Source organism: Xiphophorus maculatus, chromosome 1 (genome assembly GCF_002775205.1).
Source record: "Xiphophorus maculatus strain JP 163 A chromosome 1, X_maculatus-5.0-male, whole genome shotgun sequence".
Lineage (NCBI taxonomy): Eukaryota > Metazoa > Chordata > Actinopteri > Cyprinodontiformes > Poeciliidae > Xiphophorus > Xiphophorus maculatus.
The window spans coordinates 5,824,768-5,842,779 of NC_036443.1; the positions used below are offsets into that span (position 1 = coordinate 5,824,768).

An 18,012-nucleotide genomic window follows, 5' to 3' on the forward strand; every position below is an offset into this window, starting at 1 on the left:
ATGTTTGCCAAACAGCTGGTAGGCAGGTGGAAGGGGTCTCGTGGTTGCCATGGAGACCCCTACCAGCCTGCAAGAATTTGGCTCTCATCTTCAGTTACAGATGAGCTGAAATATGAACATTTTCCTGCGTGGAAGCGCCGTCTGACGCTCATCAGGCGACTCGGAGCTCTGCAGAGATTGTTCTTGGTTCAAAGTTGCCTTTAATTTCACTTTTGGGATCGAAATAGGTTTTTGAATCGAATTTACATTTTGTTTTGAAATGCCTCTCCATTTCCTCTCCCTATAGTAAGTCACTTTATTTAAAGTATTTTTGAATTAGAATAAGAATTGTGCATTTTCCCCCTTCACACTTGACATACAGCCATAAAACACAAAGTGAACAGTCAGCTGAAGAGACCCTTGTGCTCCCAGTTTTGTTCTTGTACGCAGAGATCGTGTTGAGATCGTGAACTCTTCATACTTTGGCATTTTCTTCTTCCTGTAGTTTTCCATGTCGACATGCTGACCTGGCCCACTCCTGACGATACCGAGCCGTTCTTGGACGACGATGTCCAACATGTGAATTCATCGTCACATCTTGGACTTGAATGATTCCTGCCTACAATCATTTGTTTTTGAAAATACAAACGACTCGCTCATTTCAAAGAGACATGCGATTTGAAGGTCTACAACATAATCGTCATTCACGCCTGAGCTCTGTGCAGCGGCTCCCTCTGGTGGCAGAGTGAATCAGTACGAGTTAAAAGTGTTTCATAAAAATGTGTTGTCAGCAGGGTGTAAAAAAACCCAACTAATTTCTGTTCGATTGAGAAAAATACTTTATTGTGTATCAAAATACTGTCTTACAATCACTTTAAAAGCCTTTTTTTTTAAATTTTGGACAAAATTCAGTTATTTAGCTTCAAAATACAGATAAAGGCACAAAGCAGAGTTAAGCTCTAATGGGAATGCAAAACACAGACTTAAACCGCAGCCTCGCCTTTAACCCTTTCGACAAGTTTGAAAACTTCCCTTTTTCGACCCGTTGGTCATCGACTCAGAACCTTTTCTACACCAAAGAGTTTCCCCAATCTTAAAGGACACGCCGGTGTCTAACGTGGCCACACAAAGCAACGCCTTCCAGCAGCCGTGTTCAGAGAAAGCTAAATGCGTGTTAGCACACCCTTTGATTTCCTGACTACTAAAGGACAGCAGGGCGTAAAACTGGATCACACTAGCAGCAGATGAAATCGATGGCGGATGATCGTAAAAGCCGAGCAAGGGTGAGCTTTGGATGGGCAACGCCGTAACAGACAAGCTGAGTTTTATACAGACACAGGTCAAAGTAATGTCACTGTAAAAAAAAAAAAGGGTCACTTATAAGCCTTTGTCCTGTGATTGCTCATCTAGAAGCTCCAAAACCCATTTTTCATGTCTGTAAGAGCTCCTCCAGTGTAAACAGTAACCTTCCATCTAAATCTGGGGACCAAAACCTGTTACTACAATATTCTGGCATTCTGCACTAATTTAAAGTCAACACGTGGCTGAAAGTGTTAAATATTGTGATAGTTTACAGTGATCAAAAGGGGCGCCTTCGCCCCCCCATTTCTGAAGGAAACAAGCATTCACTGCGTTGCTCTTTAGACTGGATTGCAGTGAAGAATAACAAGCAAACTGGCTCACATGAGTTAAACTGCTACCACACAGGGAATCTTAATTTGCAACAATGGGAAGACTTTGGAGCCGTGAGCAGCCACCAGCTGGACGGGACCTCCGGGTCGCTGCGGTGGCCGTTAGACGGTGAGGTGGTAGGGACTGCCGGGGATGTGCTCGTCGCCCCACTTCACCACCAGGATGTACTCGCCCTTCTCTTTGAGCTGGTAGCTGACGTTGTACACGCGGCTGCCCATGTGCTTCACCAGGATCTCCTCGCAGGGGACCTTCGGACCGTCCACACCGACCAACAGCATGTTACGACCTGCAGAATGAAAAGGTTTCAATAGTTCGGTCCTGGATCTCTGTGGTTAAAAAAACAACAAAAAAAACCTGAGCATCATGAGTCATTTGAGTCAGAGCAGACCTCTGGTTCTGATCTGCTCTGCAGTCCCAGAAGCAGAACCAAAGACAGAAGAAGCATTTAGCTTCTAAGCACCACAAATCTGGAACAGACTTCCATAAAACTGCAAAACAGCTGAAACACTGAGTTTCTTTAAATCTAGACTAGAAGCCCACCTCTTCAGAGTTACTTTTGAACCATAAGCACTGGAAAATTGACCAACTGTCAGTCTTGCAACAAATTGAGATTCGTTGCAGGACTGACTGCTACCAACGATCCTTACTGACCAACAAATCTTGAAAATGCGCTGATACCAGTTGTAACATTTCACTTCCCTTGTGGAATAAATAGTTGATTAATCTCAACACAATCTCAGAGCATTCAACACAATGTCTGAAAATGTCTAAAATGAAGGCAAGAATGGGAGTGTTTCTGTGTCTTTAGGTTCTGCTGAGCTTGCAGCATCAGGAGAATTTGGCGAACTGATGAAGGTTAATCAATAACAGTTCTGATGAAGTGGAGATGTACACCATGTAATCTGCTGACTAACAAAGTGGGAAATAAACAGTCTAATGACTGATCCCTGAGGTACACCACAATAAAGCAGAGCTACTAAATCATCCAAGTCCCCTCAGGGTTGTAGTCAGCAGTTTGAAGGTGATGATTAAGTTGTGACGGAACTATGCATTGTTTATTTAGCATTGAGGAACAGATTGATAGTTACACGTGTACTAATCTTGTTCTGCAAATGTAAAGGAGCAGGGGAAAAAATGATTCAGAGATCGGTTTCCACTAGGAAAACTATTGGTGTGGGTCTTAGTCATACAGGTGGCCTCAAAGTCTCAGTCTAAAAACAGAATCACTGGACAGCATTCATCAACCGTCTGACGAAGTGAATCACAAGCAGGTCAGTGGTCAAGCTTTACCAGCCTCCATCTTTTCAAACCAAAGTTTGGATTTTAAGGTGGGATTGGGGGGTTTTTTCAAACAGAGTTTGAAATATATATAGTATAATTACTATAAATTCAGATTGTCAAATCATCTTTGGTCAAAACTTAAGTGCCCACATTCTATACACGAAACATAAAGACTTGCCTGCTTTGCTGCAGTCGACACAGAAGTTGTTCTTCTGGCCAACGAACGCCTTGGTCAGGCCGGGGCCCTTAGCCGTCACCTTGCTGGCATCTGAATGAGTGGGAGTGGCCTGCTGAGAACCGCTGATGGCGCGGGTCACGGGGTCGACCATGACCGAGGAGGTTTCATGCATGCTGTGGCTGGACACAAGCTTGGAACCTGGAGAACAGAGCGAGTCAGGGGCGGCTGCGTCTCACTTTACATTTTCAAACCAAAAGCAAAGACCTTGCTTCACCTGTAATCTTTGCCTTAAAGGGGCTTCCCACAATGTGGTAAGGGCCGCCATATTTTATGGAGATGAGATAGTTTCCAGGGGCCATTGGGGTGTAAGTAACCTTGTAACCCTCTGGACACTCCACACAATCCATCTTCACTTTGGAGGGCCCGTCGATGGTCACGGCGAGGGCCCCGGGGCCTGCAGTGCTCGTGTTTACCACAAACTCACACGCAGTTCCTAAAAGCAGTCAGGACCAAAGTGAGCGTGACAATAAACAGGGTAAGAAAACACAAAGCTGCACACAGTTACTTTAAGAACTCCAGCAAAAGCTACCGGACCCTTTTCACCATGCAGAAACTTCCAACTATGTACGTATTACACGTCATCAGATGCAAGTATGATGCAACTTATGACATCAAGTCGCATCAGAAATATCAACTGATTGGGTCTTTTTGTGCAGATTTTAGGTGCATTTCTGATGCAACTTGATGATATGGCAACATGACAAACTACAGATAAAAAGGGTTTCTAATGTTCAGTTCTGAGAAATGAAGCCACTGCCATAAACTAGATGCCTTAAAGTGGCAAGTAGGGGGCAAAACATATTTTAAAAAAAATGAACAAAGGTTCAATGAGGTCTTGTCCTGAGCTCCCCAGAAAACACGAGGGAGGGTGTAGGAATGTAGTCTGCAACATTTCTGGGTCTAGAGCTTGAACCCCTCAGCTGCACAAGCAGCTGGAAATGGCTAAAACATCTTGAGATGGTATATTACTGCCTCTACACTGGCCACAGTGGATTATCAGCACAGAGAAATATCGGACAATTTGTATCACTGCAGTTTTTTTGTAACATTTGCTTCTGGATTTTTGTTGGTTTTGATGGAGGAACCAAACGTTTCACACTTTTCCCCTTTGATCCTTATTTTTTTCCCCCATCTCTAACTATGGGTCACAAACCACTGGTGTTACTTGGGCCGATGTTGGTGGGACTCGGTTTAACATTTACCTCGCAATTTATTAGTGCAGCTACAAACTTGGAACTTTCCTCTTGAACGCATATTTAGAGAGTGCCAATTGTTTGCAACGATCCAAATCCTGCTGCAACGCTATTTTAAAATAACTAATGACAGCAGTGCTTGGAAAAACTGGAATTTACCCAGATGCTATTGAAGAATCATTGTTATAGAACCTATAACAGAATACTTATACTAAGCTGGATAAAAACTAGCTGCACACTCTGCAAAGACGATGTACATGATGGCGGCGCGCTACCTGTGGTGCCTCCCTCCAGTCCCGGTCCGTAGGCGGACACCATGCCCGGATCGCCAGCCTGGCCCGTCTCCCCGACGCGGATTTTAAACGGACTTCCTGGAATGTGACTTCCATTAAACTTGACGTCGATCAGATAGAGGCCGTTCTCTCTGGGGATGAACCGGACTGCGTATTTGTCTGGACAAGGGGGACAGCAGAGCCAAGTCACACAGAGACTCCTACAGCCCTGCTGGCTCTCTGAAGTGATTCTCCTCCGTTACCTTGATCGATCTCCGTGACGCAGCACTGCTCCAGCGCGCCGGAGGGACTGTGGACCTTTGCGTCGATCACACCTTTGGCGCCATTGAGGCTGACGGCAAACGATGCCGGCTGGTTTACCTTCAACCCTGACTCCTGCTCGACAACAAATAAACTCCAACACTGAGTCACAAGCTGAGATTACCATTCCAGTTTACAGCTGCTCACAGAAGTTTCATATTTATCTTACCTGGAGGTCGCTAAGAGGGCTAAAGAGGAAGGCTGTGTAGTGAAGAAACAGAAGGTGGAATGGACCCGAGAGAATCTGTGGATCTGGTTCTGAATTTTAGTTCTTCAGCGGTGTGAAGGAGTGTGTGAGAGCAAAGGAGAACCCATAGAAACGCATCTGTAGAACCCAACTCTAGATTTTCTAGGATTCTTTTGGAAATCAATGGAATGTGAGGTTTGGTAATGGGTGTGTGTGTGTGTGTGTGTGTGAGATCAAGGAGACAGGAAGGGAAAATAAAACAGCCCGTTTCCGACCTCTTTAACCCTTTAGCGCCCTGTCACAGCTTCAGAGCGGGAAGGCTGTTGGGAGCCTTTAGAATGAGGCACGAGAAACACACACAGTCCTCGAGTTTCCCAGAAGCCCCTGAACTGCCCCCCCATGCAGCATCAGCTCATCGTACAGTTTCACCTGTCCACTCTAGTCTCACAGCATCTACTCACTGTTCTCTCCTTTTCTACTTATCAACTGACATGTCTGATTAGGTCGTTTAAGGCCCCAAAACTAAAACTGCTCAACTTCCCCCCGGCATCTTCTCTGGTTTGATACCCAGATGGATCGAGCTTCAAGCTGCTGCTGCATGGCGGGCGGTGCACTGCGGCCTGGTCTGCATGCACACGGATGTGTGCGTGTCTCAGAGCCTCACCTGAAGACTGGCAACAGTGAGGCGGCGGGCGTCGTCCGACGGCGAGGCCACGGGGACGATGAAGGGGCTGTCGGGGATGTGCTCGTCGTTGAAACGGATCGACACCTCATAGTCGCCTGCAGGACGACACAACGGTCAGAGTCACTGAAGCTGGTCGACGGGGAGCAGTCAGTCACTCATGGGAAGTATTTGTAGGAGTACAAGATTACTTGAAAAGCATGAACTACTCTGATTTTGGCAGATACTGTGTTTTTTGTTGTTGTTTTTTTTTTTTATCCGAGAAGAAAAAGCAAAATATGACGATAGAGTCTCCCAGTCGGCAACAGTAGGGTGACGGTCATCTACATGCAGAGGTGACCTGCCGTCAAGTTGGGTCCGTCAGTCCTCTCTCACAGCAGAGCAGAGGGGGCCAGTGGCTGATTTTCAGATGTTTGTGGCGGAGGATTAGATCGGTTTCATAAGTACATATCGGCCGATAAATCCGATCTCCCAGAATTACGGATCTTTAACAGCTGGCCGATTTAGTGGTGCAACCCTTGATATTTGGGTTTCTTTCCATTTATAATCTCAGTATTTGATTTTTGTCATTTTCAGCAACAAATTATTTAGCAATCACCAAACAAATAAGTCGGAGCTTTTTTCTTATCTGTTGGACTTTATTTAAAAAAAAAAAAAAAAAGAAAGAAAAAATATTTGCCCCACATCGCAAAATTTGTAAATAGGAAAAGGTTTGAGACCATACTCAGAGTCGTAAAGGAGATATTCTAATTCTTTCTAGCTGTGTTTCATCGTTCAGACAATTTAATTTATTCACAAAAGGCTTTTTTTTATAGTTTCTGAAAGAGAAATTGATACAATTATCATTAGATGGTTGTATTTAGAGTTCTGTTTATAACTCTGTGCCTTATAAACAGAGCTCCATGTTTAACTCCTGTGCATGAAAACCATTTGATTTGTTGCACATGCTCAGTGCGTCTCCTCTCACCCGGCTCCTGAACAATGTAAGACACTCCACTGGAGCCGTCCTTGCGGTCCTCGAAGGTGATCTCTGCCTTGCTTGGCCCCTCCACGGCGATGCTGAGGCCCCCGGCCCCGGCCTCTCTGGTCCAGATGCTGAACTCGGCTAAGGAGCAGCACAGAGGAGTCAGTTTCACAGTGGGAAAACACACGCTGCTCACACACACACACACACCCCGATCGCACCGACCTGGTACTCCAGCCTCGGCCCTCTCCAAGCCCGGCCCCCCGGCGCGAACTTTGTGGGCTCCGCCCTCACCCAGGGGCCCGACGGTAAATTGGAAGGGGCTGCCGGGCACGTGCATGCCGTTGTACTTGACGCAGACCGTGTGCACGCCCGTCTCTGTGGGGACGAAGCGGATGCAGTAGGTGTTGTTCTCTCCCTCCATGATGTCGGCTTTGTGGACCTGACCTGAGGGGCTGGTCACCTGGGCCGTCATGTCCGCTATGCTGATTTCTGAAGGAAGAGGGGTTGGGGGGGAAGGAGGAGGTCAGATCGCCAACAGAACAAGTAGACGTTTGGGTCTTGTGATTTCCCAACTTCCTGTTTGGGTCACCTGGGATCTTGAGGCTGAGGTCACACTGGCTGCCCACGTTGGCGACAGAAGCGGCTCTCTTCTTCCTGGTGATGCTCTCCTTCATCCTGCCCTCCCCAGTCACCTTCACCGTGAAGGCGCTCCCTGTGTGCACAATCCCTTGGTTCAGTAAGCCAAAACCCCCGTATTCCTGACCTTTAACCCCTGACCGTTTAATGGTAAGCACCTGGCACATGTTGGTCAGCAAATTTGATGTTGATGATGTAATTTCCTGGTTCTGTGGGGCAGTAGGTGACCTTGCAGGTGCCATCCTCTTGATCCTCGGTGTTGATGTCCACTTTGCTGGGTCCCTCAATGGAAAGGCTCAAGCCACCGTATCCTGGCAACAACAGGCATATGTTAATATTCAATTCCCTTGTTTTGTTCAGATGGAATAATTTTGTCAAAATCTCCTCCTGGCGTTTACCCGCATCGCGAGTGTCGATGATGAACTCTGCTGGCTCGAAGGTCCTTGCTTCACTCAGGCCCTGCCCGCTCACACGCACACGGCTGGCGTCGCCGATCTCCGATTGGCTGATCATCACAGAGATGGGGCTGTTGGCGATGTGGCGTCCGTTCTTCTTGATGTTCACCAGGTGCTCGCCAATCTCTTTCGGCACGAACGAGACGCCTGATGGAAGCGGCGGCGGTTAAAGCACCGATCGCATTCCTCCAAAGAGGTTACCGATCGGCGGCGGACTCACCGACGTGGCCGTTCCTCAAGATCTTCAGCAGGCAGGGTTCCTCGCGACCCGAGGGCGTGGTGAGGGAGGCGGTCAGCTGGCTGATGTCCAGCTCGCCGATGTCCAGAGGGATGTCAGCAGCCGACCCCACCTTCAGGTGGGACATCCGCATGGAGTCGTCCCCTGGAGACGAGGACAGGCTGATTAGAACAAACTCTACATGTGTGGACGTCCACTACTGGCCATCATAGAGTAATAAATGCATATATTTGTCAGCAGTATGTAGAAAGTCTTTTTTTACACATTGTTCCCATTCCTGTTGCCATGGTTCATGAATTCATGTGATCCATTATCCTCAAAACCAGCGTCAGTGGGCGGGGCTAATAAACCAGTTAAGATGTTTATTCTGGAAAAGACTTCCAGGGCAGGATGACCAGTAAAATATCATTGTGCAGCAACTTATTAAAATCATTTTACTGTGCAATGAAGCAAATAAACCACAGAATAAATGCAAGATAAAAATAAACATTTTGACAAACTATGATCTAAGATTTCGGATATTTGGAGGAAAAAAAATTCCTGTTTTCTTTTAATTTGCAAAAAACTTTAATAATCTGAAGGTTTTCTTTCCGGTTCTTGTTTTTCTGAGATTTGGCAATAAAGAAGAGAATCGTTTCCTTCCAGTCCAGCATCTGGACTCTTCTCTTTTCACTAGTTTATAGGTCAGTAAGCCATTTAACTCTGACCTATGACTCATTCAAGTAGACAACTATTCACAGCACTCATGCAAAACAAACAAAAACAACTTTCAAACGCCTACACTTTCATTGAAGATCTCACAAAAACTGATTGCTTACAAAAATATGCAGCATAATTTGCAGTACAAAACCTGGAAATTAAGATAAAGCAAACATTGACATGTGTTCAGAAACTGTCTTCATAAAGTCCCCTAAGAACTCTTGTTAAAGAAATATCCCTGAAGGAGGATGATTGCAAAGATAAAAAGGACTAAAACACTAATTTGTTAAATGCTCCTACCAAATGTCAGCAGTCATGACGTGCGATCTGAAAGGTCGCACGTCTGCTAACTTGACTGCCGGGTCGAAAACGCAGCCTTACCAGTGATTCTGGCAGAGAAGGGGCTTCCAGGGATGTGCTTGTCGTTATATTTGACCAGGATGCTGTAGTCCCCTGGCAGGACAGGGAGGTAGGACACTGTGCAGGTCCCGTCCTGGTTGTCCATGCAGCTGATGTCTGCTTTGGATGGCCCCTCGATGGCCAGAGAAAGGCCACCTGCGTTTATATACAGCAAAGCACAAAGTCGTATTTTTGTTTCTGCAAGATTCATTCTCAAACACAATCAAAATCTGGACTATTTGTCAGGTTTCTGCACAAAAGCAAAGAATTTGACTTCAGTTCCACCTGCAGTCTATGTGCAGACAGTTACGTACACTGTGGAGGAAAAAAAAAGGTATGTACATGTATGTGTAGTTTTTACATACACATGTAATAAAAATACATGATCAGCTTGAATTTAACGTTTGTGTGAACACAGAAGTTGGTGTCCTTTCTGCATACCCTCTCCAGCGTCTTTAGTGTCAACAGTGAAGACGGCAGGCTTGTTCACGGTTCCATGGATAAGACCAGGGCCGTAGGCACTGACATTCCCGCTGTTCATGTAGTCCACAAAGAACTGCAGGGGGCTTCCTGTTGATGGAAAACAGAAAAAAGGCATGAAAAAACAGTCATTTAGATGTGCCGTTTTGATGTGCTGTAGTAGCTGCAGGTATTGCAGAACTCTGATGTACCTGGGATGTGGATGCCATCATATTTAATATCCATCTCATGCAGACCGGCCTCTGTGGGACCGTACTTCACGGTTACGGTGCCGTCCTTGTTGTCGGTGATGTCGGGCTTGGCCACCTTGCCTGATGGCATTCGGACTTCACCTTCAAAAACAAAATGGAGGCATATGTTGTAACTAGTGGTTTAGTACTCTAAACTACTTTGATAGTTTGTCTCATCTTGTACCCCATCTTGTCTGGGTCTTGGACATTGAGGGCTCTGGATTTTCTCAAGACCACAACTGTGGAAATATCACTAAATAGCCAGAATATTGCCAGTTTTATTTAACATTCTTGCTTTCATTGGCTGTAAAACACTCGGATTCAAATCCATCAACAACATAACTCCTTCCAAAATATGTATTTTGTTACTGCAGTCAACAATCCAATATATTCTTTGGGATTTATGTCGTCGAATTGTATTGCTGAAGATACGCAGAAGACAGCATAGAGCAACTCAAACTATACAGTGCTTTGTTTTCAGAGACGGTGGGGACTAGTTCCAACCAATCATCAGCGAGGAAGCACAAAGAAGGGTAAACTCTACGAAAGTGCTGTTAGCAAAGCTAGCTAGCTAATGTTAGCAACCTACCTCTGTACCAAAATTACTTGCCTGCAACTCGCACAAAGATTTAGTCATTAGCTACACGTATTAGTTAGCTACCTGTGTAGTGTATTCACTATGTGTTTTAGGGCGCCAGTTTCTGTTTGTCAGCTGTTTGCCTCCTAACATGATGCATAAGCTAACGTCACCTAATATAATTAACATATTGAAGGACGCAAGCAAATGTAGTGCTTCATATTTTATTGTATCATGTGATGTGGGCTTCGTTTCAGTCCCTCAACAGTCTTGGTTCCGTCTCTGCCTCAATAGAGTCTGGTACTGATTTGGTCTTGGGTTAGGTGGTCTCGACTATCACTTGTAGCCGGTCCTTAGGACATCGTAACGACGAGATTTAAACTTTATGCATTACCTGTGATCTCTCCCTTCTGAATGGTGAATGGGATGACCAGGTCAAAAGGTCTAAGTCCTGTCACATCCAGGCCATTCATCCCAACTGGTCTGTCTGTTGCCTGAAAGACAGAACAGAAATTAAAGGATTGCGGACTTTATGGTGCGCTTCTCTGCTAAGCCATGTTGCACACCATCAGCACAACGCAAGACAAGAGAGGTAAAGCTTCCAAACACCAATGCAGGGATGAGACGACATGGAATGAAATGACAAATGAGGATTATGGTCAAGACGACGACGCCAGCACAAACTGCGAGAACAAAACCAGTGGGTCAGAGACGAGAGGAAGACGGTTCTCATGAAAAATCGCTTTGTTTCTTAAGCGATTCCCACATGAAGCAGTTAACAACAGAGCTGCACAATTATTTAATAGAAAAATTCTGAGGGAAATGTAAATCTCTCCCACAATGGGGATGTGATATTGTAAAGCTCAGCTGCACTGTTCATGTGTTGGAGGAGGGACTCAGTTTTTCACATGAAGGGAACGAAGGGATAAGAAAAAGGCATCAGTATGAATGAAACACCTGCAAAGAGAGACAGACACTGATGGAGTCTGATGAAGTGAGGCATTGTGGGATGAAAACAATGACATGGAAGCATGACAACTGGGGCAAAAAAATAAATAAAATAAGGCAGCTAAACACAAATGGAGCTCAAGACCAGCTTGATGTTTGTTAGGTACCCAGGGCTGTTGAGCGTAGTATTGGGGCATTTGTCTCTGCTGCATGAGCTGGTCTGATGGTCCTTCCAGAGCCTGGGAGGGTAGGGAGGTGGTGAAGAGAAGGCACAAAAGATGAAGGATTGAAAGTGTGAAACAAAATGATTTAGGGAACACTCATACTGCCAGAAGATTTTCTAAATAATGACTTCGTAAGGAAAGGCAGAAGCATCATTGCTTTGTTCTGCTGAAGAACCTGGGATATCTGGAGCAAAAGCAGAAATACTTCAAATGGAAACTTTATGCTAATCTATTCTGAAGAAAATGAAGTAAAGCCAGCTCGAGAGCCCAAAGATTTGTGTCTACAATTATGCGATAAGAGGTTTTAAACATGTAAAATTCTCCAGTTTCATTTTGGTTCTTGTCATTTTAAAATCAACTCGTCTTTCTTTAGCAATCTTGAGCCAAACATTTAAGAATAGCAGACCTGTGCGTCTGCAGTTTAAGCAACTCACCGTAACTTGGAACGGACTGTTGGGAATGTGCTCCCCTCCGAAACGGACACATATTACATACTCTCCGGGTTGGGGTGCAGTGTAGAAGATGTCAAAGGTGCCGTCCTCATTTTCGACGACGTCCACGTCGAGCTCCGCCCCTTCGGGCGTGCACACGCTGCACGTCACCTTGCCTTTCCCAGCAGCCTTGGCATCAACTGTAATGACTGTCTGTTCACCGATCTGAATAGTTGGACCAACACCAGCGCCTTAGGAGAACAAAAGCATACATAATGTGATTGGTTGTTACAGTCTGATGTGTAGAAAAGTATGGAAGACTGAACATGCCAAATACCCAAAATCAAGCCAGTTTAAGTGGATTGCATTTCTTAATACATCATTTAATGCATCCAAATATAGACTGAAACTATTTTGTCCTTTTGGCTCTTAAATTAGCTGGATCCATTTCTGAGTTCACATTTTGGATTAATGGGCTTCATTCATTTTTATCTTATTTTCTTTGCATTTCCATACATTTTCCAAGTGAATAAGCGAGTTTGTTCAGAATGTGCACTTGGAATAATGTAAAGCCATCTTACAAAAAAGAAAAACAATTTTTTTGTGATAAGTACAAAACAAAGAACTATGATAAACACCCAAATTCACTGAGATATTGTTCTTTAAAAGGTAAAGATAAATTCACTAAAGTTAAAATGCAATTTTGTCAAAGGTGGTAAATTGTAAAAATGAAAAAAACCCAAAACAAACATTTGGCCAAATAAAACATTGGAGAAAAAAAAAATGTAATCTTGAACATACACTACAAAAAAATATTTTTAAATAAAATTGTAAGATAGGACTAAAATATGTGAATACTTTATGCAACTCATTCCCCACACGTTACATAGTTAAGACATCTTTATTTTGATGAGCATTTTTAGTTTTGGCAGGTTCATTCCTCCATACGGCTTCCCAAGTTTACCTTCGTAAAAACACAATGCATGCACATTCCACAACCATGAGACCAGGTTAAAGTTGGGTCAGATCTAGTCATGTTATTCAAGTCTCATGTAACTTGTAGCCAACTAGTCATCTGTTATTAAAAAGTTTCAATTTAATCTACAACTATAAATAGATTAGCTAAAAGAGCCATTCCACCATGCCGTCCTATTGATGCTGTTAGTCCTTTAGTCCGTCCAATAAAAACATGAGTCAGGAAGTGTTATGAGAGAAGTAAATGAGTTTGAAAGAAAAAAATAAATAAATAAAGCACAGGATGGGATACTCTGGAAAGGTTTGGAACCACTAATTCTCCATGCGAAAAGAAAAGAAAAACAAAAAAAAAAAAAAAAAGGAGAGAGAGAGCAATTCTTCTGTTACGAATCTTTCACAGGGCTTACCTAAACCGTGACCGCCGATTGAGACTGATAAAAGGAACGGTGAGAAGCAGGGGAGCAAGATAAAAGAAAAAAGGTGACAAATAAAAGACAGTCAGATAAGGATGTGGGGGTGCTGGGTGGCATTAACTGTGCTCCAGACAGTTGGCTGAAGAACGGTGGTGGTGAAATGCATGTGTGTGTCTGGGGGGAGGGGGAGTGTAGGTGAGGTGCAACTGAGGAGCACAGCGTGAGCAACATGACATACCAATGCACAGAAAAATGAGACCTGAGCAGCAAATAAAAACTGATGGGACATGTTGAAAGGGAGAGCTCAGTGCAATGCAGCTGGAGAAAACAAAGGCAATCACACAAACACAAGCAAATTGACACGTGAAGTTCATTCATCTGTCAGATTCAAAACATCAGACCACATAGTGGCCACTCTGCAGTCACACTGCTGTCAGTGCAAATAATGACTTGTGAATATTTGCGGGACAGTCAGATGACTGCATTATATTTACAGTTGATTTTTTTGGGGGGAAAATTATCTATAAGTTTTTAAAACAATTTGAAGTTTTCTTGATTTGCTTGTGTTTCATGTATTTGTACACTTTTAGATAGCAGGAACTTCTCTACCGTACAAATGATTTACGTTTGAAATCAATACGTTTTTATACTTTTGAAAAATGGTGTCAAAGACATTTTCAGTCAAGTAAAAAGCAATGAAAATATATATATTTTTTAAGTCTAAGACTTTAAAAACTTTGAAACCACTGGGCTCTCTGTATTCAAAGAACCCAATTTGCAGTTAAATGCAGCAAGAAATGACTGAGATGAATGTGTCCATAATTGCTGAGATTCTGATCTCTACTTTCTTTTGCCACAAAAAAAACAAAACAAAAAAAGGTCATTTGACCTTCAGTAAATATGGAGCAAACTAAAACAAAAGAACTTTGATTCTAACTCTAGAATACAAAGTTTCTATAAATCAGAGTGTGAGCGTAAAGAAGCTAACCTGTGACGGTGCACTTGCTGGCGTCTCCGGTGGGGAGAGCTCTGATGCGGTACGGTGAATAAGGAATCTCATCCCCTCCGTATTTGATTAGGATGGTGTATCTGCCCGTCATGTCTGGTACATACGACACCAGGTAGGTCCCATCATGGTTGTCGCGGATCTTTGCCTTTTTAGGCTTCCCCTCTGGGTCCTGTAGAAACACAAGGACTTAAACGCTCAAAAATTGCACCAAATGATCAGTTTTCATGCTTTCTATCTGACTGCATAAAACAGGCAAAGATTGGAGACTCAAATATCTAATCAGTTTTCAAATAATCAAATTTGCTCGAGTACAACCCAAAAATATTGCAAATAAAGTTCACACAGTCTTCTCGTCTCTTTAAGTAATGGTGACCTTACATACTCCCTGCTGGGCCACTCTTATCGTCCGTCTAATTTTAATACCTACCTTCATCATTGTTTGGCATTGTCTTTTTCGCCATAAATTATTTAAATTACATTATGCAGGATTCATTTTTGAGAAATCCAGGTGTATGTCAGAGCTTTAAAAGAACCAGAGGTCAGGCTTCCGATCTCTGACCTCAACGTGAGCACTCACCGTGATCTGCACCGCCAGCAGTCCCTCGCCCGCATCTTTGGCATCAATGGTGAACTCGACAGGCAGAGAGGCGGGCACGCCGGTGGTGTTGAGGCCGGGTCCGCTGGCACGCACCTTGCTGGCGTCGTGGGTCGGCAGGACCTTCACCTTGTAAGGGCTGCAAGAGGCAGACAGGAAGTGCAGTTTGAACAGCAACCAAGAATCACCACTGAAAGGTTGGGCAGAAATTGAGAGCAATTTTTCATAGATGTTTTATTTTAACATGAACAACAGGATATTTTTCCAGGGACCCTGAAATGAAAAAGTACAATTTATTTTGTATCGCAAATTAGATAAAACGACAATTTCTTCATAAATCCCCTAATTAGTAAAAAATATAAAAATAAAAAAATCAACTGGCCTGTAATTTATTCTCTATGAAGGTCTCCGAGGTTTGTTAGAGAACATCAGACTAACTCTTTAGAAATTAAGAACCTGACAATAGAACCTATTGTTAGGCTTTAAAAAAAGACAAATATACTAAATTAGAAATGAAATGAACACATGGTATGAAAATATCAAAATAAAATATCAAAAAGTGAACAAAATGTTAAAACTAAAAGATTCTTCCAAAATTAGCCTCATTCTGTTGGACAATGCTTTCACAATAGGTCATGATAACACAACAAACAAAACTGCAAAAACAACAATGAATTCCCTCCACATCTCAGTTATTAATCATTTTTGGCCAAAGTCATTAAGAGACACCGCAGGGTCTGAGCAGCTTCCACAGGTTCCAGACCCCACAAGGCCTGGTAAAGAGAAAACCAAGCAGCCAAGCAGTTTCTGATGTCTGTGGGTGAGCTGCAGTGATCCACAGCTCAGGTGGAAGAATCTGTTGATCATGTGTTGATCACACGAAGTAACAAAACTGCAAAGGTCCAAGGAATATGAATATTTTCAGATGATATGGTGGAATTGTATGACTTGTGTTTCAACAATCAAGTTTGATTATTTCAAGCTTAAATTACGATGTTTCCATATGCAGTAAATATAAATACAAAGTCCTCTACAGTATAGTTACTCAAGGTGGTCGATATGGACTGAAAGTGTTATATTTTATTGTGCTATTGTGATGACGATAAAAACGTGACGATAAGAACTATTAAGCCATTTTCTTATTGAACTGTGACTATGTAGGCTGTGACTGCTCCACATGATATTCATAGCTCCACAAATACTGTTAAAATACTTACTTATAATGTGCTTTTTTGGGACCCCAGTCACAAAGTGTGATTTTTAATTACTAAATCTAAATTCTCATGACCAGAAAATTATCACGATAAATGATAACACAATAAATGCCTACCAATAATAGTTACTGCTGGAGGCAAATGATGCATTGAGTTTTACCTGCGTGGGATTTCCTCATCAGCATACAAGACATTGATGGAGTAGGGTCCCTCTCTGGTGGGAACATAGTTGACTGTGTGAGTCTGGTCTCCATTATCCACGACCTCGACAGGCTCCACGACTCCTGCAAGAAACAGCGATGAGCTCATCGTTTCTACATTTTGTGAAACGTCAATGGAATATTTCCCCAGATAAAGTCTTTTGCTGCAACTAATCGTGGATCCCGTTGAGGTACATCTCAACAATCAAGAACACTCGTCACCTTTGGGTCCTTGAACGCGGACCTGCAGAGGGGCCACTCCAGCTTTGGAGGCGTCCACTGTGAACTCCTGAGGGATGTTGGCTCTGACGTTGCTGCCGAGGCCAGGACCCTGACACTTCACCTTAGTGCTGTCCACAGTGTCGCTGACTGGAACGGAGAAGGGGCTTCCTGCTCAGACAAAAAAAAGAAAAAAAAACAGAAAAAGTTACAAAGTTTATTTTTTAAATGTAGAAAAACATTAGTAAATGCTAAAGTTGAGCAGATTAGTATTTGCTTTTGATTCTCATGTATTCAATCTCAAGGTGTTGGAGACAAACTCCTCCAGAAGGTGTTGTAGTTGTGAGTCACCTTTGACTGGCTGCCCTCCATAGGTGATGTTGAGGTTGTATGTTCCAGGCTCATAGGGAATGTACTCCACACTGCAGCTGCCATCTTTGTTGTCAGTGCAGGACATTTTGGCCTCTGATGGACCTTCCATTGCCAGACCAAGACCTCCAGTTCCCGCTCCTCTGCAGAAGGAACATGGCATTATAAAAACGAAGAGACGGAGCCACTCCGCCGGATGAGCCAACCTGAACTTTTTCCGTACCGGGTTTCAACCATGAACTTGTTTGGCTTGTTGGTGATGCCGCTCTTCAGGCCAGGACCGTGAACACGGACACGAGCCGGATCGCAGCCCTCGGTGACCGCCACACGGAATGGACTTTTGGGCACTGGAGAGCCATCGTAGCAGACCTCCACACTGTGAGGGCCTGAACACACACACACAGAGTTACAATCCTAACCAGCCAGTAGGTACCGCCCCCCTGCTAATGTTCGTGTCGCGATGTTTAAACCCACCCTCCTCGTAGGGAGTGTACTCTACGGCGTACATGCCATCGCCGTGGTCTGTGATCACGGCATCCGGGCAGCTGCCGGATGGACTGCTGATCCGAGTTTTGATGTGGTCGCCTCCGTTCTGTGTGAGAGCACGAGCATCCACGGTGAAGTCTGTGGTTGCGTCACGGAATACTCCTAAAAATCACACAACATACAGTTGTCATAGCATGTGCAGATGTAGCTCATTTAAAGTATGATTTAACAAATCAGTATCTGACATGTAAAAATGGGGATGTGTGTGTTTGGTCATGTGACGGTGATAGTGATGCAATGCTCGATTTTGTGCGGTTTAACAGAAGCAGAGAAGCAGGGTGGCCATTTTTGAAATATATATACAATATAAAAAATATCTATAAATATTTGTTATTGGCCATAA

At 43.8% G+C, this 18,012-nt stretch overlaps 1 protein-coding gene across 4 annotated transcripts in view; it reads right to left on the minus strand.

Moving 5' to 3' along the window:
* Positions 1-794: 794 nt before the first annotated feature.
* LOC102236849 (filamin-A-like) overlaps positions 795-18,012 on the minus strand; it is a 45,425-nt gene continuing 28,207 nt past the window's right edge. Inside the window, exons 23-48 of one of the 4 annotated variants that reach the window (XM_005804846.3) lie at positions 17,598-17,771; positions 17,347-17,509; positions 17,106-17,266; positions 16,758-16,925; positions 16,496-16,619; positions 15,104-15,260; positions 14,506-14,695; positions 13,512-13,535; positions 12,133-12,380; positions 11,642-11,713; positions 10,921-11,020; positions 9,911-10,051; positions 9,681-9,809; positions 9,222-9,395; positions 8,124-8,285; positions 7,847-8,050; positions 7,607-7,759; positions 7,402-7,524; positions 7,035-7,301; positions 6,813-6,950; positions 5,828-5,943; positions 4,919-5,051; positions 4,659-4,835; positions 3,405-3,623; positions 3,131-3,328; positions 1,773-1,957 (exon numbers count right to left, since the gene is read on the minus strand). In XM_005804846.3, the coding sequence (XP_005804903.1) occupies positions 1,773-1,957; positions 3,131-3,328; positions 3,405-3,623; positions 4,659-4,835; positions 4,919-5,051; positions 5,828-5,943; positions 6,813-6,950; positions 7,035-7,301; positions 7,402-7,524; positions 7,607-7,759; positions 7,847-8,050; positions 8,124-8,285; positions 9,222-9,395; positions 9,681-9,809; positions 9,911-10,051; positions 10,921-11,020; positions 11,642-11,713; positions 12,133-12,380; positions 13,512-13,535; positions 14,506-14,695; positions 15,104-15,260; positions 16,496-16,619; positions 16,758-16,925; positions 17,106-17,266; positions 17,347-17,509; positions 17,598-17,771 (4,100 nt within the window). Of the gene's footprint in view, positions 1,958-3,130; positions 3,329-3,404; positions 3,624-4,658; positions 4,836-4,918; positions 5,052-5,827; positions 5,944-6,812; positions 6,951-7,034; positions 7,302-7,401; positions 7,525-7,606; positions 7,760-7,846; positions 8,051-8,123; positions 8,286-9,221; positions 9,396-9,680; positions 9,810-9,910; positions 10,052-10,920; positions 11,021-11,641; positions 11,714-12,132; positions 12,381-13,511; positions 13,536-14,505; positions 14,696-15,103; positions 15,261-16,495; positions 16,620-16,757; positions 16,926-17,105; positions 17,267-17,346; positions 17,510-17,597; positions 17,772-18,012 lie in introns of all 4 variants that reach the window. The other 3 variants (XM_023335690.1, XM_023335695.1, XM_023335699.1) reach the window with 3 other exon arrangements.